The sequence below is a fragment of the Lonchura striata genome, chromosome 1 (assembly GCF_046129695.1).
Source record: "Lonchura striata isolate bLonStr1 chromosome 1, bLonStr1.mat, whole genome shotgun sequence".
Taxonomy (NCBI): Eukaryota; Metazoa; Chordata; class Aves; order Passeriformes; family Estrildidae; genus Lonchura; species Lonchura striata.
Window position 1 is genome coordinate 35,306,415 of NC_134603.1, and position 25,581 is coordinate 35,331,995.

The 25,581-nt window shown below is 39.2% G+C and overlaps 1 protein-coding gene across 2 annotated transcripts in view; it reads left to right on the top strand.

The window, feature by feature from the left end:
- The first annotated feature begins 2,153 nt into the window (after positions 1–2,153).
- PDE7A (phosphodiesterase 7A) overlaps positions 2,154–25,581 on the top strand; it is a 75,161-nt gene continuing 51,733 nt past the window's right edge. For both annotated transcript variants that reach the window (XM_021555616.2, XM_021555617.2), the window contains exon 1: positions 2,154–2,393. In XM_021555616.2, the coding sequence (XP_021411291.1) occupies positions 2,256–2,393 (138 nt within the window). In that variant the 5' untranslated portion in view covers positions 2,154–2,255. The remainder of the gene's footprint in view (positions 2,394–25,581) is intronic.

Sequence of the window (25,581 nt, forward strand, 5' to 3'; positions counted from 1 at the left end):
AGAAATAAATGAGATGAAAGGATGGAAAAAAAAAAAGCATTTGCAGAGAGACAAAATGAGGCTTAGTCCTAAAAAAAAAAAAAAAAAGAGTAAAGTTTATTTCTAGGTGTCCCAGCTAATATGATGTACATAGCTATAGTAGATCACATCATGGATTATTCCTTTTCTCCCTTAAAGTCCAATTCCTGGAATTGTATAGTTTGCAGGAACCTAATTTTTAATCTTAACAAAAATGATACAGTTTTACCTCTTTGTCTTGCAAAAAATCCCACCTCTCCCCACACTAAAAATGAACCACAAGGGCTCAAATGCAAATACAAACTCGTCAGTGTATTGCATTTGATGGAGGATGCATTTTGAAACAAAACTATCTTTCCATGTTTGATTTTCAAGCAACTGCCCAAGCTAGGTGTCCAAGGCCAGGCTGCACTTACTGGTGCTCAGCCTCCCACAGGAGCAGCCAGAGAATCCAGATCTGGCCCTGGTGACACCACAGTCCCCTGAGGGCTGCTCGCCCAGTGTGAGGGCACAGCCTGTGGGATGGGGGATGGGGAATGGGGAACTGAGGGCTGATGGACACAGAATATCCCGAGTTGGAAGGGATCATCGTAGACCAACTCCTGTCCCTGCACATCAGGACCACCCACAGGAGTCACCATGTGGCCAAGAGTATTGTTGAAACACTTCTTGAACTGTCGGGCTGGTGACCACTGTGATCACTTCCCTGGGGAGCCTGTTCCAGTGCCCAACCACCCTTTGGGTGAAAAACCTTCTCCCATTATGTGACCTAAACCTCTCCTGACACAAGCTCATGCCATTCTCTGGGGGATGACATGTTATGACATGGGGGTAGTGAGTCAAACCCCCACTTGCCACCTTGCTGGCCCAGGGGTTCCAGGAGCCCTTGGGTCTCACCCAAGCAGCGCTGCATCTCAGGTATGGTGTCCAGTTTTGGCCCCTCAGTTCAGGAAGGACATTGGAGTGGTGGAGCAAGTCCAGAGAAGGGCAATGGAGCGGCTCAAGAGTCTGGAGCACAAATCTTAGGAGGAGCTGGGGGTGTTCAGCCCCTTGCGAGAGAAGGAGGCTCAGGGGTGACATTATAGCCCTCAACAGCTTCCTCAAATGAGGCTGTAGTCGGTCTCTTCTTCCAGACAACCAGCAACAGGATGAAAGGACAGTCATAAGCTGCATCATAGGAGGTTCAGGCTGGACATTAGGAAGAATTTCTTCACAGAAAGGGTGACTAGATACTGGAATGGGCTGCCCAGGGAAGAGGTGAAGTCACGGCCCTAGGAAGTGTAAGGAAAGCCTGGACGTGGCACTGTGTGCCATGGTCTGGTTGACACGGTGGGGTTCGCTCACAGGTCGGGCTCGACGCCCCCTCAGGCCTTTCCCAGGGCACTCCGTCCCGAGATCTGCGATCTGAGGAGCGGAGGGAGGGAGGGAGGGAGGGAGGAGGGCGGTGCCGCCCCCCGCCCCTGCGAAGGCGCGAGGGGGAGGGGGCGGGGCGCATGCGCGCGGCGCGCGGGGCCCGCCGAGCCGCCCCTGCCTGGTGCGCGCGGACGGGGAGAGTGTGGGCAGCGGTGACGTTATGACGCCGCTCTGCGCGTGTCGCCAGCCGCGCGACCCACGCACGGTCCGCCGGGCTCGTGCCTGCTTCTCCAGCCGGGCCGCCGCGCGCGGGCGGGGCGGAGGCGCCATCCTCCCTCCTCCTCCTCCTTCTCCTTCTCTCCGTTCTCCTCCTCCTCCTCCTCCCCCTCCTCCCCGGGTCCCCTCTCTGACGGCCCGGCCCCTTCCCCTCGGCAGAGCGGCGCCTCCTCCTCCCGCTCCCGGCTGTGCCGGACAATAGGGGCGAGCGCGGCGCGTGTCTCCCCCAGCGCGGCCCCCGGCCCTCCATGCGCGGCGCCGGCAGCGGGGCTGACAGCGGCTCCCGCCGGCGGCAGCGCGCCTGAAGGAGGGAGCGGCCGCGGGCCGGGACTCGCCGCCCCGGGCGCTGACAGAGCCGTCCCGCTCCGCCGCCTCCCCCTCGCTCCCGCCGGCGGCTCCCGCCGGGCTTTGGCGGCGGCGAAGCACAAAGGCGCGGGGCCCGGCGCGGCCCGGCCCGGCCCCCCGGGGGGTGCGGGGGCGGCGAGGAGGCGCCGGGCCCCCGCGGGGCTTCGCCGCCGGTCCTTCCCCGCTGCGGCGAGCCCTGCGCGGGCAGGTGCGGCGGGCGAGGCCGCTGCCCCGCGGCGGGCCGGCGCACGGAGGCTTCGTCAATGGAAGTATGCTACCAGCTGCCCGTGCTGCCGCTGGACAGGCCGGTGCCGCAGCACGTCCTCAGCCGCAGAGGGGCCATCAGCTTCAGCTCCAGCTCCGCGCTCTTCGGCTGCCCCAACCCCCGGCAGCTCTCTCAGGTAGGCAGTGTCGCTGGGCCCGCCGCCCTTGTCCGCCTGCCCCCGAATACCGGCGCGGTGGCGAGAAAAATGCAGCATTTAATATTTTTATGACTTGTTATTGCCGAGATTATCTATTTAGCATCGCTTGCGATAGTAGCGATGCTAAATAGATAATAATAATAGAGCTCCGTGGGGTTTCCCTTTACAGCCAGTGGGTTATTATTTTTTTTTTCCTCCTGTAATTTTTAAGCTAGGATTGTTTTTTAGCTCTTTTATTAGCTTGGGCTTTCTTTGAAGGCCCAAATTTCCTATGGGGTTGCCAAAAGCTGCAGCGACTTTACTGAAATGGTGAACATGCATTGCAGTGTTTTATTTGGGATGCTCTGCTTTTTCTCCCTTCAACTATTGAGGCTTGGCAGTTTGTCTAGAAGGAGACAAAGATTCTTGGCTTTTTCGTTTCCACGGTATTGCTCCCAGCCCATATTACATCAGTCACAATGTGAACTGTACTGTATTTTGTTTCATCTGATCGCGTTGGAAATACTGTGAAAAAGGTCATTATAACTCTCAAGACAAAAGGCAGGTTTTTCTTGTGAACACTGCCCTAAATTTCTGGATGTGCGTTAGTATGGTTTCCCAGCACCCAGTGATAAAATTATATTCTGGCGGAAGTCTCTGGAGAAAATCTGGAATTATGGTGGAAAGCATATGTTTTGGTGGAGTCAACCTGGTTTGGCTTCGAGGGATTTCCTATGTCGGGATTGAAAGGTCTGTTTAAGTGCTGTGAAGTATGTTGTCCTTGCAAAAGATGCTGTATTTGCATGTGTAATGGTAATTTTTTGTTCTGTACGTTTTCGGTGTATGTTATTAAGTTATTCTACTTTTTTTTTAATGACTTGCTGTGCTGCACATACGTCTTCGTAGAAAGTACAGAGCTGCCAGTTGCTTTTGGCTTCTTCCCGTTTGGTAGCAGTGGAGCTCTGTGTGTATGTGAGCATTAGGCACATGTATGTTTGGACAGAAAAAATCAACAAAATACTGTGTTAATGACCAGGAACTTGCATGCATGTGGAAATAGTTATTAGCAAGCAGATGAAGATGAACATATGTTGGCAATGCTTCCTTCCCTAATATAAATGTAATAATTGACAGAAAACTTTGGTTTTATGGCAAATTATTTTCCATGGCAAAATTAATTTTTATGACTAATTTAATTTTGTAGCAACTGAGTTAGGATCTTTTCCATTTGTACTGCGTGTTCTGAGTTGTAGTTGGTGACTTTTCCATATGTATAAGTCATCTTGAAAGTCCAACCTAATATAGCATACTTCATTCTGTGCAGATAAGTCTCCCTTGTTTGAAGCTTTCGTTGTTTTCTGAAAAGGAATAGGCAAAATGGTCAACTTTTATTCCTTTATGTATGGTCTTCAGAACAGGTGAAGCATGAAGTGTATACAGGCTTACCGAATTACATCTGGTATTGATATTTAAAGTGCTTTTTTCCTCTAACTTTTAAGCTTCTCAATGGATTCCTTATTTTCTGACCAGTATGCTGCAGGTATATTGGCGAGCTCAAAGAAGAGGTACTTGAATAATTTGTAAAAAGAGAAACTATGTGTGCTTGGCCAAGTAGTATTTATTTTGTCTGCATAAACCAACAAGTTACTAAGTTTATGCATTAATGAAAAGGAATTAGGATATTTAAGTGCTGTTATCCAACATCTGATTAGCTTTACCTTTTTTTCCTCTTTCCCTGAAGTCTCCTGCAAACAATGGGATGTGAGTAGGTCTACCAGACCTGCAATCATAGGTTGGTGTAAATGATGGACTATGAAGCATCACCAGTGAGATCAGTGATTCTGTGTAACTTGTGAATGTAGCTTCACCTTACAAGTCTTTTTTTAAGATATTCCAGTTTCATTCCTGTCCAAAGAGAGCTGACCCCTTAGCAGTTTGTCATTTTCAGTCTTGTGCTCCAGCTAGCTTTGAGCAATAGGAGTAACACTGGAGATGTGTACCCAGGGAGCTGGTATCTACAGCCAGCATTTTACAACTAACATGCATTTAGAAGATTTTCTTGAAAAATATAAGGTCTTAAAAATTACATTCCCACTTAGAGTTTAAAAGTGACATGATTGAAACATAAGATGTTTTAGGCTTATCCTTCCAGCAAGAAGGTATTTTATACAAGAAACATACATGAGATAAATGTGCACTACATTAGATACATCATTTAATTGGACAGTCCTAAGCAGGCAAATATTTATCTCTTAATTTACTAAGTAGAATTTCAGTTTTATTGAAGTTCCTCTGCATGGGTTCAAAATGGGCTGTATGTTCCTTTTTACAGCTTAAATATAGTGGTGCTGGAAATGACCTTGAGGATCTGGTCTACTCCTCTTGGCCCTAGGACGGATAAATTGTACTTACAGCATTATTGGCAGATGTTTGTCTAATCTGTTTGCTTAATCTATTTTTTAAGATATCTGTATGAGATGCAGTGAGTTGACATAACTCATTGTTGCTGAAGGTTAAAAGCCCTGACATTGGGCACGTGTTATTGCTGCTTCCTCTGTGCCATCTCTGATGCTTGTCAGGTGTTTGCTCATTCAGTTCACTGAAACAGCAGAAAGCAAACACAAGCAGGAAACTTGGTAGCTTCCTGCCATCACTCTGAATAAAACAGGCTTATTGAAGTTTGTCAGAACTGATTTAAAGGAAAAGATGGCACCACTAGGCTTTTGAAAGTCATAAAAGCTTTAAATAATAGAAATTACTTAATCTCGCTAGTCAACTCAATAGTGCTTAACTGTTCTTGTCATGAAACAATTCTTTCTTAATACTGAAAGTCTTCCTTGTGGTGATTTGCACCTTTTACTATAGGCAGTAAATGCAGAGAAAGGCTTATTCCTTTTTCCTTGTAGCTTTCTTTTATGTATTAATTATTTCACTGTAGTCTTAATTTTCATTAATTTCAAAGTCATTACAATAAAAATAATAAAGGTAACATCTAGAGGTTATTTGTGATATTTATTGTTCAAGTCCAGTCAGGTAAAAAGCTGCTGTTGTATGGGTATATACAAATGTTTCAGTTAATAATCATCTTTAAATATGAATTAATTTTAAGTGCTTATGTTAAAAGCTGTTTTTAAGAGCAATTGAATGTGTAAGTGTTGAAATTACCAGGACATTTCACATTGATGAGATTTGAATTTAGGTTCACTGTGAGACCAGGTGGATATTAGCTAGTACCTTGGATCATACATTCAGGATGTTCATTCCATATATTACAAAATTATATTTTTCAAACTAAAGCTGAGCTTTCAGAGAACAATTTTTTATTTATTGCCTCATCTAGTTTTTAACTTGGGTTGTTAATAGCAGTAAATGTTTATAGAACTGTACTTACTTAGTGTGAAAATTCTTAGTCTCAGTTTTTATGAATAAGGGTTTATAATGAAAACCACTTCACAAACGTAGCTGCAAGCTACATTTAGATTGTCCTGTGTTGCACTCCCCCTCACCCAATGTTGAACTGACATAAATATATCACAAATGAGTAAGAAAACTTTGGCCTAACCTGCTGTCTTTGCTTTACTTTGTAACTGGTTCTGCAGTCCCTTCAGTTCCTCCAAAAATGGCATCAATGGTATCTAGTAGCAGTGTCTGAATAGAAGTAAAGATCTAGCTTTAGATCTGTCTTTAAATGATGATGCTAAAGAAAGATGTCTCCTAGGGAATAGAGCAAATAATAGAAGACTCCATTTGAATCTCAGAAATGTAGGCACCGTCTCCACCTGAAGTACCAAGTACTTCTGTGTACCAGGCAGTATCATGTCCTGCTACATGGTGTTCGATAGCCAGCTTCATGACCTTTCTGCATTGCATCTCCATTTAATGCATTTAAGCAATGTAGAGTCAGACTTCGTGACTTTCATACCTGAATAATAGATTGTAGTTCATGCATATGGAATCCTAGATTTGACTTGGGGGATGACGTGGGGGAAAAATCACTTAAGAGCAACTGGAAATACACTGCATTGGTTGATTCTTCAGTGAAAGGTGTATCCTTCCTCTTACCCACCATTAGCAAAGTGCTTAGGCCACCTTTTCTATGTATTTCTTCTTGTCATTGTCACCTGATGTGATCCAAACACGTTCCAGTTTGCACATATCATGGTAAGTTAAAAGATGCAGTTGAAAGGTTTATTTATATGGTCTGGACATAGACATTTGTCTTTAATCCCATGGTTGCACCTTTTTGCTGAGATAAATGTTGTCATGACCTATTTTTTCCCTTGCAGCGGCTCATGTCTACTCCTGCGTCTTCCTCCTAGTTGTGTCAACTTCTTCTTTTTTTTTCCTTTTTCTTTTTTTTTTTTTTTTTTTTTTTTTATCAGGTTATTTTTCAGCCATGGCTGAGTCATAGTACAGTATCATAAATATTTGTGACTGTTAGTAAGGGAGGAAGCAGCACACCGCAATGCTAGACTAGGAGTAATGAGCAGTGGAGCAGCAGAAGGAATGTTGTACATTGGCCCTGCTACTGTATGTGAAACCTTGCCCTAAACCCCTTTCTTTTCTCATCCACCATTTTTCATCATTTTTCTTCTATACCTTTCTAATCCCCTTCATCCGTGCTTCTTAATTTCTGGCTCTTTCATTAGATTTCTCCTGCCATTTCCTGTATCTCTACTGTGTGAATAATTAACGAGTTAAAATAATGAAATAATTTTCATGTTGTGATTCCTAGCCTCTGGAATTAATTCTGTGTTGCTGCTCTGCTTGCCATTCCCTTCATCTTGTATTTATTGTGTCTGGTTGCTGAGATTGCATCTATTCATATGAGAAGGGAGAGACTGACGCTGACTCTCCGCACAGCACAGACAAGTTCTGATTGAGGCTTTCATACACTATAGTAATTTTATGTGGCTGTTCATTTTTAAAATGCCCTGAGTTTTATGACCAATTAACTTTTTCATATGTTCTAGTGTAAAGCAACATTGGTACTTCATTCATCAAAACGGTCATAGCAGCTTCTTTCATGGCCTATGGTTGTCTATGTAAGATCTAAACAGAATAATAGTTTAAAGTCCCCATTAATTAGTTTGTCTTAAATCACTGGAAGTCAATTCTTCTTTGTCCAGATTGTGTAATAGTATGTTTTGTACTTTGTATGAACCTCAGTTTTTAGATGCTATCTTTAAAAAGAAATTGATTTGAAAAGGGAGATTATAGCTATGTGCCCAAGTTGGGAAATACTGAATTTTAACCATAAAACAAATTTACAAGAAGTCAGCATTAGTATATGAATATTCAATATTCTGTATGAACTAATTATGTAGTAATAGCAGGCAAGTACAAGTTGTTGGAATTTGGAGTGTTTTCTGTGGGATGTCTGTTTCAGCAGCTTTCCTGAAAAAAAAATCCCTATTTGCTATGCAAGTGTTTTTCTAGGTTGCTTGAGAAAAGCAAGTGTCCAAACTCAGTTAATTCTGAGTCAATAAGCTCAGTTTTGAATTAATAACATATCATAAAAATAATATAGTTTTTTTGGACATGTCTGTTATACAGTTTTGGCCTGCCAAAAACAATGCTGAGGACATCTGCATTGTGAATCTTTATTTCTTTGGTTCTTCTAGTATTGAAAAGCCTACAGTGGAAAAAAAATGCTGATACTAGAATGGTGATTTGTTAGAACAGTTTTTTATCTTGTCAGTGACCATTGGCTTGTTGTTTTCTTATGTTTCTCTCATCACTTGGTATCTGCAACTTTTCACTGGTTTTCTGCTAAAATTGTAAATTTCTACACTAACTCAGTAATTTTCTTGCATTGAAGATCTCAAATTCATGACTGCATTTCTAACTCATGCCAGGTTGTGGCTCACATATGTGAAACACCTTTTGGATTTGACTAAGCCTGTTGTATTTGCTTTTGTTCACTGCACCTGCATGGAAATAATGAGTAATTTGACAACTCAAAGTAGTTTGATGGTTTGCCCGTTGCCCCCCCCCCCCCCTTTTTTTTTTTTCTTTTTTTTTTTTTCTGTATTTATTGCAGAAATGTGGAACCAGAGTAACTTGGTTGTCCTTTACTGTGTACATATTTGTTAACACATGTCAGTATTTTCCGCATGTGAATTTATACAATTGTGTGTCTAAGATACAAATTCATGTGTCTTATGATTGAAGGATTGTAGTGTGTTCTACTAGAATATCTTTTCTTTGTAAATGAAGGTGTGAAGATGGACATGCTAAAAATTGGAATCTTAATCTCAGTAGTCATATTACATAAAGCATATTACATAAATCATCATTTGTGTACATTCACAGCTGAATGAAATGTTCAGTTGTGCTTGAAAAACGTCTTTTATATAAGCAAGCACAAATACTTGGTGTGGACATGCACATGCATGTAGGGTCTCACAAGAAGCATGTGTCTGGGACCAGGAATTGAACACAGACTTCTCAAGTTCTAGTTCAGAGTTATGCACAGAATCCTCACTGGAAACCTTGAAAGAGTTTGCGTTTCATCAAATTTGAATTTTTCTTCAGTTTGTTCTGATTATGTCATTAACAAGCAACTGCAGTGTAAATAACCACCATGTGTAATCCAGCAAGGCAGCCTGCCAAAGAAAAAATGTATTATAAAAATGCAGTTATGAGAAACTAGATTTAGGGGTTAGTTGGAGTGTTGTTTATTTATATGTTTGCTGTATTGTAGGGAATTTGTAGCCAAATATTTTGTTTTCTTTCTGGTTGAAAATAAATTTGTGGCTGTTATCTTGCCTTCCCTGCTCTCCTCCCTTCCATACCCTGAGAATTTTTTACTTCTGTTACGGCAGCCTGACTCCTGTTTTCCTCCCACTTCCCCCCTCTTTGTACACCTTTGATATGGCAATCTGATTTATTATCTTCCTGACCACATTCCCACAATAATTATAATTAGAGATTCCTGGAGTCTGCTTTTTGTCTCAAGGTAGAGGGTGAATTCTTTTCTCTGCTCATAGCTGAAGTTGTGAAGGAGCCAAGGTTTGCAGCAGGTCTTCCTCCACTGCCTGCAAGAGCATCAGAGAGTATGCAGCAATGAGAATAATAAAGAAAGGTCTGTACTAGTAGAATATTTTACTATTTCTTCCTCTCCTATCTGCCAGATGAGATATGTGGAAAGAAAGACACTGTTTTCTTTACCCATCATAGGGATTTTTTTCCTGTTTCTCCCCCCATGACAGACATAGCTGGAGGCTACTCTGCCTAATAAAACTGGATATCTAATACATGTGAAATACAGCCTGTTACCCCCTTTAGGGCAAGGGGTCAATTCTATCACATAGGGTAAAGAAAACCAAAGGAAGATATGCAGAAACCTATTCCAAGGCTGTGAAGGAAAAAGTTACAGTGGAAACTCTGAGACTTCAGTAGGTGAATCAGCCTTGGAACAGAAAGGATTTAGAAACCTTGTGTGAAATTTCTGTCTTATGTGATGGGTCTTAGTTGTCTTAAGAATGGAGGTACATGCCATGTTGGGGTGATGGCAAGCAAGTAATTTCCTGAGGGATTCAGTTATATCTGGATCAGAAAAAGTTAACACTTTCACAGAAAATATTTTGAATAGAATAGTCTGGTAGTGGAGGAACTATAGCTGTCATGGCAGGAGTGGCACTGGCCTGTGTTACTTCTTGCTTTGTGTTTGTAGCTAATACACCCCATATATTGATGCTGCACTTGATCACATGCAGAGGAGGAGGTTTCATGTTTAGTCAGGCATGAACTTGCACTTCCATTTTCTTAAACTTTCCAGTAAAGTTCATGTGCCACAGTAATCTCCTGAAGTGTGTATGTGTGGCAGGGGTGTGTGTCTTATCAGTAGTGCCTTGTCTTCTGTTTTGCATTGGTAAAAGTCCTGTAACCAGTTTTCAAAAACCTTTAACACTTAAATTTCCTTGATTTTTACTTGTGGAATTTTAGACTTCAGCTGCAATAATAGAGCTTTTTCAGGTATTGGGCAAAAAAAATCTGTAGTTTTTTATAGCTGCAAACATAGTGTGAAACTGCTAAATAATAAATATCTATATATGGATAGTAAAGGTCATAGTTTTTTGATGCTCCTATTTATTATGAAATCTAGTCTGTACATTTGTTATTGAGTTCTGCCATTGCTCTGTTTCTTCTGTTGTGAAGTCTGAGCTACATTTCTTTTAACATGGTGATAATAGGAATTTCTGCACTTTCCACTTAATTTAAACAATATATTTAATAAGCTTGTCCTAACTTGTTTTACAAAAAAACTGATTTTTGTCCAGATAAAACAGTATTTAGCTTAAAAATTGGCAGATGAAATGGTAAAGCTTTATTGCCTGAATTAAAACAAAATAAACTTGAGTTTTTAACCTTGCGAAGCTCAGAATGTCGCAAATACTGAAAAAGTTATTGTCTCCTCAATATTTTTTCCTTTTCCTTTCAAAAAGGATAGTGGTTGTCTTCTGCATCTAGTCCTTCTGCTTATATATTTGTCACTTCAGATTATTGCAGGAGTTTTGCAACCTACCAGAAGTGAAGACTAGAAATCAAACCTAGCAAATTGCAGGTACTAAATTCCTGAGGTTTTATGTTGGGCTTGTACTTTGTGATCTGTATTGACTTTCAGGTTCTTTTAAGCAGGAGAAAGGCTTCATCTCCAAAAGGGTGTTGAATGGTTGAAGCTATGGTTACCTTGTGTTTTTTGTTTTCCCTGTGATACTATGTTATTTTTGCTATGCCCTTCCATCTTAAGTTCAGGCCAGAAGAGATTTTTTTTTTTTTTTCATTTGTTGTAACTAAAGGCCTTTGGTTAAAATTCTCCACCTATCACCTTTTGATACAATAGACTGTAAGGGAAATAATCAGCTGTGCACTACAAGGGTAATCCATTTTCATGAGCTTTTTAAGAAAGATGATTTGAGAGGATTAGATAAGGAGCTGTTATTCATGATTGACTGAATAAATAGGAAAGACAATTAAGACTAATGAAGTTTAAGACATTTCTCATAATTCTTGATATTGTTGTATTTATATAAGACCATGGGAAAGAAGCTACATGCTGAAAAATATGGTTGTGTTGGAAGCAATTTGTGAGTCAGGAGATGAAATTTTTCTCTTATGCTGAGTGTGAGTGACAAGAGGGTCTGGTTAAGGTAGGAGAAGAGAAAGGTCAATAAGGCTAAAAAATACATCTTAAGCTTGTTTCTTGGTGTAATAATGCGTGTTACAGAAGGTTTGTGTTTCTGACACTCCTGAAATTAAGATTGTTGAAGTTAAGCACAATGATTTTTGTGTTTAATGTGTCATGAAAAACAGAAGGGCAGTTTTTTTTATATTCTGCCTTGACACGTTGTAATGCTGTGCTTGGAGAGGCTTTGTGGTTGATGATTATTGTTGACAGGAGCCATAGTTTTTATTACTAACATTATTTTAAATGGAATTTTTTTTTTTTCAGGTATGAGTGTTATTTAGTGTCTGCAGTCATAGTTCCAAGGTGCTTTTGGTCTTAAATGTAAGCAGTATTGCTTGCACAGTAATTGCTTTTAGCTGCCTATCTTTACTCCTGCTCTAGTGCTGACAGTTGCATTCCTCTGACCCTGTGGAAAGCTGGTTTGCTGAGCTGCAGCAGCAGAAAGCCCTTTAATTTTTGCAGCAGTCATTTTCTGCTCATTTGTCTCTCCCTGGTTTTCTTGCAGGATCTGAGGAGTGTTGGCGCAAGGGAAGGAGCAGGGATATGGAGGCAGAGGCCACCCAGTGTGTGTGGCAACACTGACTCAAGTTGTTTCCATTGCAGTTGGAGGAATGTCCAGAACAGCTGAACTGTGTGGAATTGTTTCACTTTCTTGGCAAACAAGAGTGGGCTGATTAATTCTGTGGTGTTATTCAAATTAAGTAATATGCTGTATTCAGGTATTTAGTATTTCCAAAGAAGCATTGTGTACCCTGTATCTTTTATGTATTATTCGCACGTCTTCAAAATCTGTAATTCCATCTTTATTAGGTGAGTCCGTGGTTCTGTGTGTTTCAGGTATTAGATAGACTTGGCTTGATAGAACATTTTAAAAGGACTATTGGTAACTTTTGAACAAATGCTTGATTAAGTACATATAGTCAAAAGAATCTGTATGTTTTCTTTACCTGTAAAACATCCAATTTCAATATTTGGGTTGTTTGACTTCAAAATATGGAAATTTTTGGTTTTCTTGTCTGTATGAGTAGTGATTAGAAATACTGTACAAATGAAAGGTTGTTTTCCTGTGAAACTAAAAGTGTCTTTCCTCTGCATATTTTTAATGAAAAGTAGCTATGGTTGCTACAGTTTATAAATGAAGTGTGTGAGAACATGAGGCTCAATCCTGTCATTTGTCTTTGGAGAATTGTTTAGCATACTTAAAAGGCTTGCTAGTTTGCGTTTGTATGTGGGAGTGAGTGTGTATATATATAAATATATACATATGAAAAAAATATAGATATATATGAAAATGTAATAACTGAATAAGGATATGGTGGGTGCTGTGTAGATTCAGAAAAGTGTAAAAATCAGTAATCATTGTAGCGTTAGCTTCCATGTTGTCCTGTCTCCATCAAGTCACGAGACAAAATAGTATCCTAAAGCTAACAATTTTGGTAATATTGTTGCTCTCAGTTGATCTTTCTAAGTAAGAAATTTTTATTTATTATATTGCTAGCCTTTATCATTTATAGTGAGGTTTTAGAAGCTTTTGATCAGAGTGACACATTAGTTTTACAGTTTGGAGTGTTTCAGGATGATGTCACGTAACTGTTGGGATTTTTCTTCTTAGTCCTTTTGGTTTTCTGGTTTCTACGTTACATGTTGATAGATATCTCTTTCAAACTCTGTTGAGCTTGCCCTGAAGCATGTCTTAGGCCAAGGACAGTCATACCATAATAGTTGTTCTTTATGTTACTGAGTTGCCAAGTCAAACAAATCTGGATTGACTGTGTACATGTGTGCACAGTTGTTCAGCCATCCATTTCTGCTGAATTTAGTAGAGCACGCAGTATGCTGATTATGTTGATTGGCAGAATTATTTTGAATCGTGTCCTGAAGTGCATCCAGTCCTGTGGCGGTGTTTGTGTGTGGGTTCATTAGGGACCTGTGGGGAATTCAACCCCTGGCCTAGGAGTAGTGTCTTGAGCAAGATGGGATGTCACGTGCCATCTGCCCAGAGTAGCACCAGGAGAGCATTCCTGGGAACTGTCAAGATACAGGAGATAAAATAGGCCATACTGCTGATACGTTGCTGGATCATGATAGAGGAGAAAAAGCTGCAGCAGTAAACGCATTGTCTTCTCTTTCATGCATGCTGGCATTTGAGAAGAGAATGGTTTAGTTGCAGTTGATGGCTCTGCAGTTAAAGTAAAACTTGAGGATGGAAAAGGTGATGTGCCTGGCTGTCCTTTCTTAGTAACTCTTCATCTTTACTGTAGAAGATACCTCATGAAGGTTATGCACGAAATCTCCTTTGTAGTACTTGTGAGGATTGACAAAAGACATTATGAGAGATGTGCCACCAGTGCCTTTTGGGGTTTGTTGTTCTTGGGAGAAGGTGAAGATCAGATAATTGTGTGATGTGCATGATAGCAGAAATTTACTCCTGCATGAGATTGTTGTGAAAACAGTGTGGTTTTGTTGAATGCACACATTGATCCACATTTGTTTCATCCGTTGTATCTTCTCCCCACTGCTGCCTGCTTTGAGCATTGCTTTCTTCATGTTTGTACATGATGGCTTAAGCTGAGATACAGCCTCTGAAAAACCTTCTGTGAAAGTTTTAGGTGTCTTTATAAGGCCTGGTGCTTCATTTCACTCTAAAAGTGCCAATGAAAATGTTTGGTAAATAAAGAAGATGGACCTATTGTGAAAGTACAGATTATTTGTTGAAGTAGTATGTAGAAAGGTTTTAAGCAGGTCTCTGCTCTTTGGGGCTTCCACTGATCAGTGCTTTGGGAAACAGGAGGAAGTGGCCCAGGAAGAGAAAGCTGTGAGCTTTTAAGTCTTCCATGAACACCTAGGCATATGTGTGTTGTCATGTAATGGTGGTGTATGCTTTCATTTCCGCTTCTTGTGACCTGATATTCTTTGCATGTGGATATGGGCTAAGCTAATTCTCTGCAGGGAATGAAAAAAAAGATCGTGTGCATAGTATGGCAGTGCCTACACAATAGAGGCCTCCAGTGAGGCAGTAGTTGCTGAGTTACAGTTTCCAACATTGAGTTTGCTTCTCAGTTGCTTCTTCAGTGCCTCTGTATTAGTGTTTCATCTGTGTTGAAACCATACAGTAGCCTCTAGGACTTTCAGAGCAGTGTGACAGATTTTACTCATCTGTTCCAGTGGTCTTTTAAGTCTCTCTTGGGTCCACACAAAGATGTGAACAGCTTCACATGTGTCGGGTCCATGGTGTTTTCTCACAGGTGTTGTTATTATCTCTGCCTCCAGTCGGGGCCCCTTGTGCTGCTGCCTTGTTTTGAATTCCAGCAGATCCAGGACTGCTGACTGCATGCAGCTGGGATAAAGGGGCTGTATTTGAGGTGTGCCTAGCATATAATTCACCAGCAGCTTCAGCAGTCTTGCTTCTGGACGGCAGGCTGACTCTGGGTGGATGCAGGTGTGAGAACTCTAACTTTGGAGTGACAGGATCTTTCAGAGTGTGGTTGTTAAAGTACTTAGTAATTTGGGAGGGGGGGTAGTTTTTACTTAGGGTTGAAGTGACTTGAAAAAGCAAGGGTACAGGGAAAGAGAGAGAATCCTGGTTTTAGAAGTGGGCCTCATTCTACTGAAAGTTCAGATGGAGACTTTGCTTACAGTTTCTGTTTTCTGTATTTTTTTCTGAAACCGTACTCGTCCTTTGACTGCTGTCTCAACATCAGAATTAACTGGTAGAGAGTACAGGCCTGAAATAGCTTACAAAGGGAGACTGTGAAAATGATTTTGTCCTTAGTCCACAGATTAGCATTTGGAAAGGGTTTGGTAAAAGCACCAGGGCAATGATATCCCAAGGAAGCTTCTGATATGGGTTAATTAGACCCATAACAAACTGAAATAATTCGAAGGCAAGTTTCATCCCTGACCTGGGAAAACTTGGTTATTTGCAAAAAGGGAATCAATATTGTATCCTGTCATTGCAGTACCTTATTGGTACCTTATTTTTTTTTTTTTTTCCCCTATTCAATCCCAGGCATCCTGCAGGTTTTCACTGTTTTATGAGTCAATGGTCCTACATTTTCTGTTTCAGGAAAATGAAACATATTACTGAAAAATTCCTTAGTGCATTCAAGAATGTAATGTTTCAGTTAAACAAAGATGGGAGATTTGCAGTTTGCTAGGCAGATGAAATGGTTGTGTAGTTAAAATAGATAATTATTACAATAGATAATTAGTGATTATGTTCTTTAATTTTCCAGTATGCAGGTCTAAACCTTATGAATCTGATTATTTTTTTTTTTGGTTTACATTTCTGAACTAGCTAGTTACTCTTACTTGGCTAAAATGTGCATGAGTTGTTTGCATTTTAAATCTTTCTCAGTAGTGTTCTGAAAAATAATGCTATAGTAAAATTAGAAGTCAAAGTACTGTTAATCCTCTACTCTATGGCTGAGAAACAAAGATTGTAGGTGACATAAGGGACTTAATTTTCTCTGCCCTAAAAGCAGCGACCTCTCATATCCTATGTGATGTGGTTGAAAGGCACTGCTGAAGTCTGTCTCCTTCAGCATCTCTGTTCCAACCTCAGCTATGCAGAGACACAGAAGTGCATCCTTTCATTTAGATGTTTTTGGAATCTCTCCTCTTTCATAAGTTCCTTTTCCTTATCTTAATGACTCTCCTATACACTGTTTTGTCTACCATAGAAAATGTCCGTTCTGCTCCTATAATTTTGAGGGCAAGAGGGACTCATGCTTAGGGAAGAAGGGTCTGGTTAGTCTGTAATCCTTCATGCTGCCGTTTGAGATGTAGAAAGGCTGAGAATGAAGGCAAATGCTTTGGAGTCTGAGCATGTAAATTGGGGGCTGAGAACCAGTAATACTGAATTACTGGTGTAGTTACTGCAGTAGGCATTAGTGCTGGCCTCTTAGGTGTTGCTTTCACTTTTAACTGCAGTGTGTGGCTTTTTCACTGATTGAAATGAATGGTGTTTAGGCTTATTTGTGAAAGATTGCTTTGTTAGATGAGGACATGTCCTGGATGATAGCTTTTTCATGCTGTATCCCCAAGACTTCTTAAACCTCCAGCAGCAATTATGGGTTATTCTGATTATTTGGGATGTGGGTTTTTTTTTTTTTTTTGTTTGTTTGTTTGTTTTTGGGTTTTTTTTTGTTTTTTTTTGTTATGGAGAGCAATATGATGTATTTTTCTGTTTTAGACTAGAAAGCATCTCTGGTTTTAAATCAAAATGTTTTCTTAGTAATTCATAGACATTAAAATACTCTTGGCATGATAAGCAATTGCATTTATCTTTCATGAATGTTCATCTTCCTCAGTATGTTTCAAGTATTTAAGTATCAACTTAATATTTGACTTATTAGTAATCACTCTGATGAAAGGACTGCCAAGCTGCTTGTTTTTAAGGTTCTCAAGCAGTGTTTGAATGAAACTAGCTAGTGGTCAGATGTGTAAAGTCTGCGCTTGGTAATGCTGAGTCTTCATCATGTGTGTGAAAACTCCAATAATCTGTCCTTCTTACTCACAAGATGAAGCACATAAATTTAGTATCTCCTACTTTCTTGTCTAAGAGTGTTGGCTTGTCTTTTTTTTACTTCGCAACTTCAACTAGAATTCATCAAGTAAACGTGGTATTTAGAAGTGTGAGCTGTACTTTTTGATATTAAAAATACAGAGGTAAAATATTTCAACAGCAGTGCAAAGGAGAAAAAAACCTGGATGTGTAAAACTAGTAGGAAGGCCAGGCAAAAGCCACAGCTGAGTGTGTAATTTAAAAGGAAAAAATATAGATGGGGAAGAGGATTTTCATGGGTAGATGTTTCACATATTTGAGAGAGGAGTTCCTGTATAGTGGTGTTGAAGAACTATGCATTCTTTGCTCTTGTCCTTTGTAAGGGTACAAAGGTGGCCCATGTGCAATCCTCTGGCTTCTGTTGGCAGTTGTAAAGGGACAGATGAGGTTATTAATTCATTCTCTCTGTTAGGCACACACTTCAACAAGAAATAAAGGCATTAAGACATGATATATGAGGATGAACAAGTTTTGGAATAAAGAAATTTTGTACAATCATGTATCAAACTATGACAAAAGGGTGCCTTCTTAAAGATGATAAAGAAGTTTTAGGTATTCCAAGATCAGCTCTTGAGGCTATGGGGCACAAATTAATTCTAATTAGCCCATGGTGGAATGTGTCATTGAGGTTTTTAAAACCTGTTCTATATGGTAGATATCTCAGCATGTTTTTTGAGATGTTTCACCATGTTAAAATCCACACAACACCACCTGGAGGGTTCTTCTTTAAATTGCCAGTCTGCTTTGTGATGTGTATCTCCAAATCCAGCTGACAACCCAAAACGTCTGAACATCTGCAGTGACCACATTACATAAATGTGCTGGCACGGCTGTCGGTTCCTCCCACACATTCAAATGAAGCCGGTATGGATGTACTGTATCTTTTTAATCAGCTTTGTCCGGCCATCTAGGTGATTTGTCTTTGGAAATGATGTCAGTTACTTAAGAATTTGTGGTACCTCATGTATAAGCAAGGAAAGTGTGGTTGTAAGAAACTGAGCAGGAAGAACAAACCTGTATAAGCTAGTATTAAGGTCCTTTCTAGCAGATGAGACCTACATGATGTTTTCAGTATTGTGTCTCTTTCTGAAAACTGCTTTCAGGGCATGCAGGTAAGTGGAAAAAAAAAAAAAAGAACAAGTTTTTTTCTGATGTGAACTTCTAGGCTGGTATTTTTTGGTGTTGTCTATTATCTCTTATTTGGAGAAATGAAGTAACTGATTTTATGGGCAGCACTAGCTATCTCTGTTAGTGTTGTCTGAAATATAAGTGTGGCCGTGTAGAAAAAGTTTACAGAGCAGTGTTTGAGAAATTGTATCTGGACTGACAAATGCAACAACTCCAGTTGCTACTGGAATATTTTTTTACTTTGAGTGTACCACGTCATGTAAACTAGTTAAATACTTTCCTTAGAAGTTAACCCTTATACCTGTTATATAATATGGTGAATTCGTTATATTTGCAGATAAGAATATTTACATAATTTGATTTTAAAATTGCATAGTGCATCATGGCAAATAAAAATTATTTTTGTATTGTGTTGCTTTCATTCAAATACAAAAGGTGAAGCATCACAATTGCAGCTATTGGAATTTACTTTTTTTTGTTCCCAGGCTTTTATTCGTAATAGTGGAGGTCATAGTTTTTATGCAGTCTCTCATTTTTTAGCTTTATTTTAAGCTTGCATGTTTTCAGTAACTTAATACTTCAGATAAAATTCTCAGTATTTCTGTAATTTAGTGTTTCTGTAATTTCTGTAATTTAGTGTTTTTCTGTTTCTGTGGAAAAAGTGGAAGTCTAATGGCTTTAAATTGCAAACATAGATGTTGTGTCATAAAATTAATGGGTGATTATTGTTTTCAAAAGTTTTGTGCTATTTAAAATAGATTTTTATATTAGCAAAGTTTTTATCTTATGACCAAGTATATTATTCTGATAGTATTTTGGCATGGGTTGATGCTATTTGTGAAAGCAGTTCCTTGATAGAAGATTTCTAAGAGACTTTATGGATCTTCATTTTGGGGGTAGCTGAGGGATGGAAAGAGCCTCGCTAGTTAATATCTGACTACATCTTTTCTGTATTGTAATAAAAAACTTTTTGTGGGTATTAATGATGTCAATTCCATCAGCACATAGAGTGTTCTTTTACCAGCACAATGAAGAATCTAATGTAAAGTCATCATACACCTTCAGAATCTGGCAGCCTTGACACCTTGGAGGCCTTCATTTTGTCATATCAGTTCAGCTGTGGGCTGTTGATAGTTGCAGAAATCTAGATAGGAATGTGAGGGGGGAAAAAATTTGATGTGCTACTTGAGTAGGGTTTTGTAGATTTAAATGGCAACTATATCAAGATACTGCAGATAATTTTATCAGTTTTGTTACAGATTAAACTGTCTTTATAGTTACCAAATTATCCTTTGGTATCAATACATGTAATGGCCATGTTACTTCACTGGTAGTAATTACAGAATTGGTTTACCTATATATATACCTGTAATACAGGTATTATAGTTCTTCGTTATTTGCAAAGCTCAAGATATGAATCTGTGTAATGCTTGGTATTATGCATTTTTTAGCTTTTTTTTTTTTTTTCTTGATTTGGTAATTTTTTGATACTTTTGTTTTGAATACTTTTTGGTAGCTTTCCTGTCAGTTTTGACCATAGATACAAAAAAAATGTCCTAGAAAGCAGGACCACCTCGCTCCCAGCTGTTTGTCCGTGTGACCTCCAACCCACCCTGTATGTTTTTCAGAAACGTGTATTGACAACAAGTGTGCCAAGTTATTGTTAGCAGGAGTGATGTCACTTTAAGGGACATCGCTAGTATGACATTGATTTGGTCTGATGGAGTTCGACACCACATGCATTTTGGAAAGAAAAGGTCTCTTACCTACATTGAGGTATATGTGCATATCAAGGAAATGAGTCACCTGGTATTTTCTGTTGGAGAGCATAGAACCAGAGCAGTCTCCTGCACACGTGTAGCAGGCTTTGACATGCATGGATTTAGCACATACATGGAGGCAGTTCCCATACTCATAAGCTGAGAGTCTGCTCTAGACTTTGTAGTATCAAATTATCTCAGTGCCCAGAACTTGCTGACCTGCTCAGCCTGATGCCAAGTTGCTCTCTGAAGGATTTTTGTATATCTGACAGTTCAGATTGATAAATATTGAAAAATTGGATAGTTACTTTTAAAAAACTGCCCAAACTGGTGTGCTGTTGCATATGCATGCCTAAATGAAAACTCAGAGATGAAAAAAGAGTCTTACTTATTGAGGGAGGCAAGCGTATGCCTGACTTCACTTCTGGTTCCCTGCTTTTGTGAACTGTGAAGTGGAGCCCAGGTTTCTTCTGGATTAAGCAGGTGGTGGTGATACTTAGCTCTGACCTGGAAGTAATTAATTGTCATGAGCTAAAGAAAAGTCTGTGAATGTTGTCTTCTCCTTTCTTAGAATACATATGCTGTTGACATTTATAGATTTAGGAATTCAGTCAGTTCTCCCAGCTACTGTGAAGAGGTGAGTTACTCTTCTGGCTTTGCAAGAATGCTTGCTCCTCATATTTCAGGGGAAGTTCTTGTGCTTCACTACAAGTCAGAGGTGGACTTCAACAACAATGCAAATATGAATGTGGTTCCCTGAAAATTATATTTCTGTCTCAAAGATTTGTTCAGACCTCCATCACCTTTCATTTTTTCTGTCTTAAGAGCAAACAAAATTAAGTAATGTTGGTGTTAAACTTTCTCTCATACTTTTAGTCTTATCCACAGTGTAGCAATGCTATGGATTTCACAGGTGTACGCTAGTTTTCAAACAGTATTTTTCTGTAATACAATAATAGACCTGCCTTTCTAACCCTTGTAGAAGTTACAATTCTGATTTCAAAGCTGTGTTTTTGTGGTCTTCCAACATTACTTGCAAAAAAAAATTTTTTTTTCCTCCAGTTCCTCATTTCAGGAGCTTTGCATTTGTATGAGCTTGTCCCACTCCTCCACATGTCTGGATTCAGGAAGAGGTGGAATAATACATATTGCCTTAGGACAAGACAGACTTCAGTGAAAGGCTGAAAAGTGTAGAGCTGAAGGGCAGCGAACCTCCTGTACCACGTGCCTGTGGTATGGGGGAGGCTGGATCCAGAAAAAGAGTTCAGCTTGTTAGTCATACTTCTGCTTCTCCCTTGTTGAGTGTTACATTGAAACTTGTTTTGCAAAATTCAGGAATTAAAGGAAGATAGAACAGTGTCCATGCACTGCACTGAGGTGCCAGTCTGTGCCAGCCCTGGCTGTTGTATCCCATGCAGTATTGCAATCCCTTGGTTAAGGGTGGGCTGGAAGTACTTGAAGTTCTCTTGTACAACTAAAAAGCCATAACCTGAGAATGAGAGGCATCAGTTTTTCAGATAAACTGTGCTATACCTGGGGATTTTTAAGACATCAAGCAATTATCTTTATTAAAAAAGGAAACTTTAAGCAGTGTTTAGTCTCATTTCAGTTATTATAAAGGTGGAGGCTCTTGAGCACTCTGCAGTGCTCTTGTGGCTAACCTGTTCAAAGGTTTATGCAGTGTTGAGTTTTCAGGATCAAAGGCATTTTGGCATGAACCGTGCACTTGAAAACTTACTCTCATCATTAAAGACAGATTTCTTTATGGCTAATACCCTGTCCACACCTAGCCCTGGTTACTGCAGTATTTACAACCCTAGTAGGCATTGTGTGCCTAGGGAAAGAGCTTCAGACTACTTCTAAACCCACAGTTTTAAAGATTTTTATTGAGCTATAGGGTTTGTAGATAATAGCAACAGCAAATCCAGTGTTGAAAGTTCAGTTTTTCCTGGAAAAGTGTATATCTGGTCTAGAAGCATAAAAATGTATCAGTTTACAGAACTACCTCAATTTTTTTGCATTGTACTATTTTCTATAAAATGTTTGTACTCACTGGTTAAGAATGATTGCTGTAAATTTGTGCATTTGATTCGAGCTTACATGCTGAGTGTATTTGTATATCTCTGTATAAAGATTTCTCTATTGCTCAAGATACATTTTAAATGTGATAATTTTTGAAACAGGTTTTTGTTTTCTATAATTAGAAATTATGAGTTATATATGTAGTTTATATCTTGAAACACCAGAAGTGGTCTCTGAGATGATTGTAGAGTTTTCTTAATTTCTCAAGTTATGTGGGTAAAGTATATTCTGACCAATAGTTTTGTAATTTGGTTGTTTGTTTTTTCTACGTTTTTCTGGTTTGTTTGTTTTTGTGTATTTTTTAAATTTTTTGCTGTGTTTTTTTTTGTATTTTTTTTCCAGTTGAAGTAAAACAGAAAAGCTGTGAAATAAGTTTTCTTCCCTTATGGATTAACTCTAGAGATAATTACAGCATTTAGGAAATACACATTTCAATTGCCTCTGCAATCTGTGTTAACATCCTTGCATGAATGCATTGGGAGATTTTAGGGTTTTTTTTTATGTTTTACAGGAAATCCCTGCCTCCTTTATTGCTAAAAATGTACTTGCTTTTGTGAAAAGCATTTTAACTATACCTTCTGGTTTTTTTTTGGTGTTTTTTTTTTTTTTTTTTTTTTTTTTTTTTTTTTTTTGTCTGGGAAGAATGAAGGATTGGATGTATTTAAAAGGCAGTTAAATGACACTTTGGAGAAGAAGATACTTCCCATGCTTCCATCTTGTAATTGCTTATTATATGGACATATACATCCAGCTTTTCCTAGATCATGATTGTATGCTTCTCATTTGTTGAATGCTTGATATGAGATCTTGCAGCCTGATTTGCCTTTCCTGCCCTCTTCCTCTCCTCCACCTCCTCTAAAGAGAGAGATGCTTAGGCTTGGGAGCCATGCTTATGTGTAGGCTGCATGTGATTAAAAGAAAAAAAAAAAGAATACAGTTCTAGCAGTCTGGACTCTGATCTTGATGCAGGGCTGGAGTTTGAGGATGAATACTTATCATAGAATCATAGCATGATTTGGGATGGAAGTGACCTTAATGATCATCTAATTCCATCCCCTCTACCAGGGACAGGGATACTTTCTGCTAGACCAGGTTGCTCAAAGCCCCATTCAACCTGGCCTTGAACACTTCCAGGAATGTGGAATCCACAAGTTCTCTGGCCAGCAACTTGTGAAGTGCTCTGATAGTTTTGATGAATGCTCTAGAGAAGACACTGAAAAAATTAATTCTTTCTTTGGCATTTGAGCTCTTTGCAGTATGTGAAGGCTATTGCCATTTCAGACCTTCCACTTTTTAAGTAAAGAATTATGACTTAGTTATGGGAGCAACAACCTATGTGCATAAATTGATTTGGGAACTCTGATAAACCAGAATGGAATCTTACTCTTGGTCTATTAAACAACAATGAGTATATGCTGTAGGAGAATTGCTAGTAATCTTTGCTTTTTAGTATATATTTTTTGAGGTGAGTTTAAAATTAAGGGTATCATAAGTATGAATTGTAATAAACTGACTGTTTTGGCAAATGATTTATTGCCAAATATACCTTCAATGCAGGATATTTTCCAAAATGTTTGTATTGCTTCTTTAAAAGGACATGTCTGCAACTTCCTTGAAAGACAAAAACTACTTAATAAAAATACTTGCGTATCTCAAAGCAGAATAAAAAGTTCAGTGTTGAAAATGAATTTATTATTTCTAGGATTTGAGAAGTTTTTGTTCTTCACAGTTTGGAAAGTAAATGAAAGACCTAGAGTTGGGCTTTTTACTGGTGATTTCAAGGAGTTCTCTGGTGTGGTATGTGATAGGACTTCACCCAGGCTAATTGGTTAGCCACAGCATGTGCTACCTTTCTTTTCCTGTTCTCCTGCACTATTTGGTGGAATATGATGCAAAAAAGGGGACAGTAGAATGAGAGTGAGTTGTTTGGAAAATTTTGATTAGAGACATGAGGGCAATTTGTGATTTTGTGTAGGAAGCAATAAGAAAGTCATTGAGGCAATTTTGGTGGGGATAGGCTGATTTACAGCATGGGAAGTGAGGTTCTGTTGTGTGTGTCAGAAGATGGCTACCCATGGAGCCTCCAAAAATGCAGGGATCTTGAACTACAGACAGGGTTGCATTTCTTTCTATATTTGTTAGCTATGTGTTTGGGAGTAGTCTTTGTACTTCCAATACTTTTCCCTTTAGGAGCAATAACATCCATATTCAGTAACTTATTCTAAAGCAATAAATGTTTTAAATGTTTTTCAACTATTCTTTTGTTCTTCATGATCACCTGTATTTCCACGAGTCTTAAAATTCTGTCAAAATGAGAAAGGCTTTAATTATATTGAGGTCTTTTGTCTGTCTTCCATCATACTTGACGAAGTAACTGACAGCAGATCTTCCTTCCCCTGGCAAGCAGAGAGAGTGATGCTGTGCGCCTTTTGATCTGTGAACTCCCAGCTCTGATGTGATGGAATTTTGCTGTAGTCATACAAGCTACTCCTCTCCTTCTTTTATCTCATTTTCCAACTGTGTTTTGGGGGTTGCTTATCTAGCTAGTTTTGTCCTTCTGCTCCTTTTCAAAAGTTCCTCTGTAAAATTAGTTCACTGCATTAATAAGATAATTATGATCCAATATACCAGATTTCCCCTTTCCTGCCTAAATCATATAACATTAATGAAATTAATCATGTCTTGATATTTTTAGTTTGTTGTGCAGACAGCAGAAGTTTAGTCCTGGAGATAATTCTGTAGCAAGCTGAAATGGCTTCTTGCAGAATAACAGGATGATTAGGGATGCCAAATTTGAAGACAAAACTGGAATCATATAGCAAAAATGTGTGTGATTTCCACATACCTGAAGTACATACTGAGCTACTGGTCACGATTCTTGGTTAAAATGTAAGGTTTTGTCATTAGCTTGTGTGCAAACAAGAGAATACAGCAAGCGGACTAAACCCCAGACTTCAAATAACAAGTTCACCCAGAGTAGCTGACTGTTGCCTTAATTAGATACAGCTTCAAAGTATATGCTAAGATTTTTTTCATTACAGCTTTTTATCACTTCCACAAGTTCAGCTTGCCCTATACAGATGCTTAATTTGTATGCTGGGCCCTGTGATAAAGCTATTTCTGTCGATGAGATTCCAAAATTGTAGGCACTGATGTCAATGCAGATGAGGTTAGCCTAATTTGGTCAAGAGAGGGCTATGCCATGCAAAATCTTCTTTACATGGGCACATAAAGACCAGTGCCAAGACTGACAGGTGTCCAGTGGGTGGCAAGGAGCTTCAGAGATAAACATTCTTGTTGGTATTGCTACAATTCTTGCTTCTTTAAGAAACAATGTAATAATAATACGGCTGCTTTCAGCATCCCTGCAGGATAACTAAGTAAAATGGTGATGCCATGTAATTTTACAAACACAGATCTTCTAAATCCTGTTGAAATAACTAGTTTTCTATGCTTAAT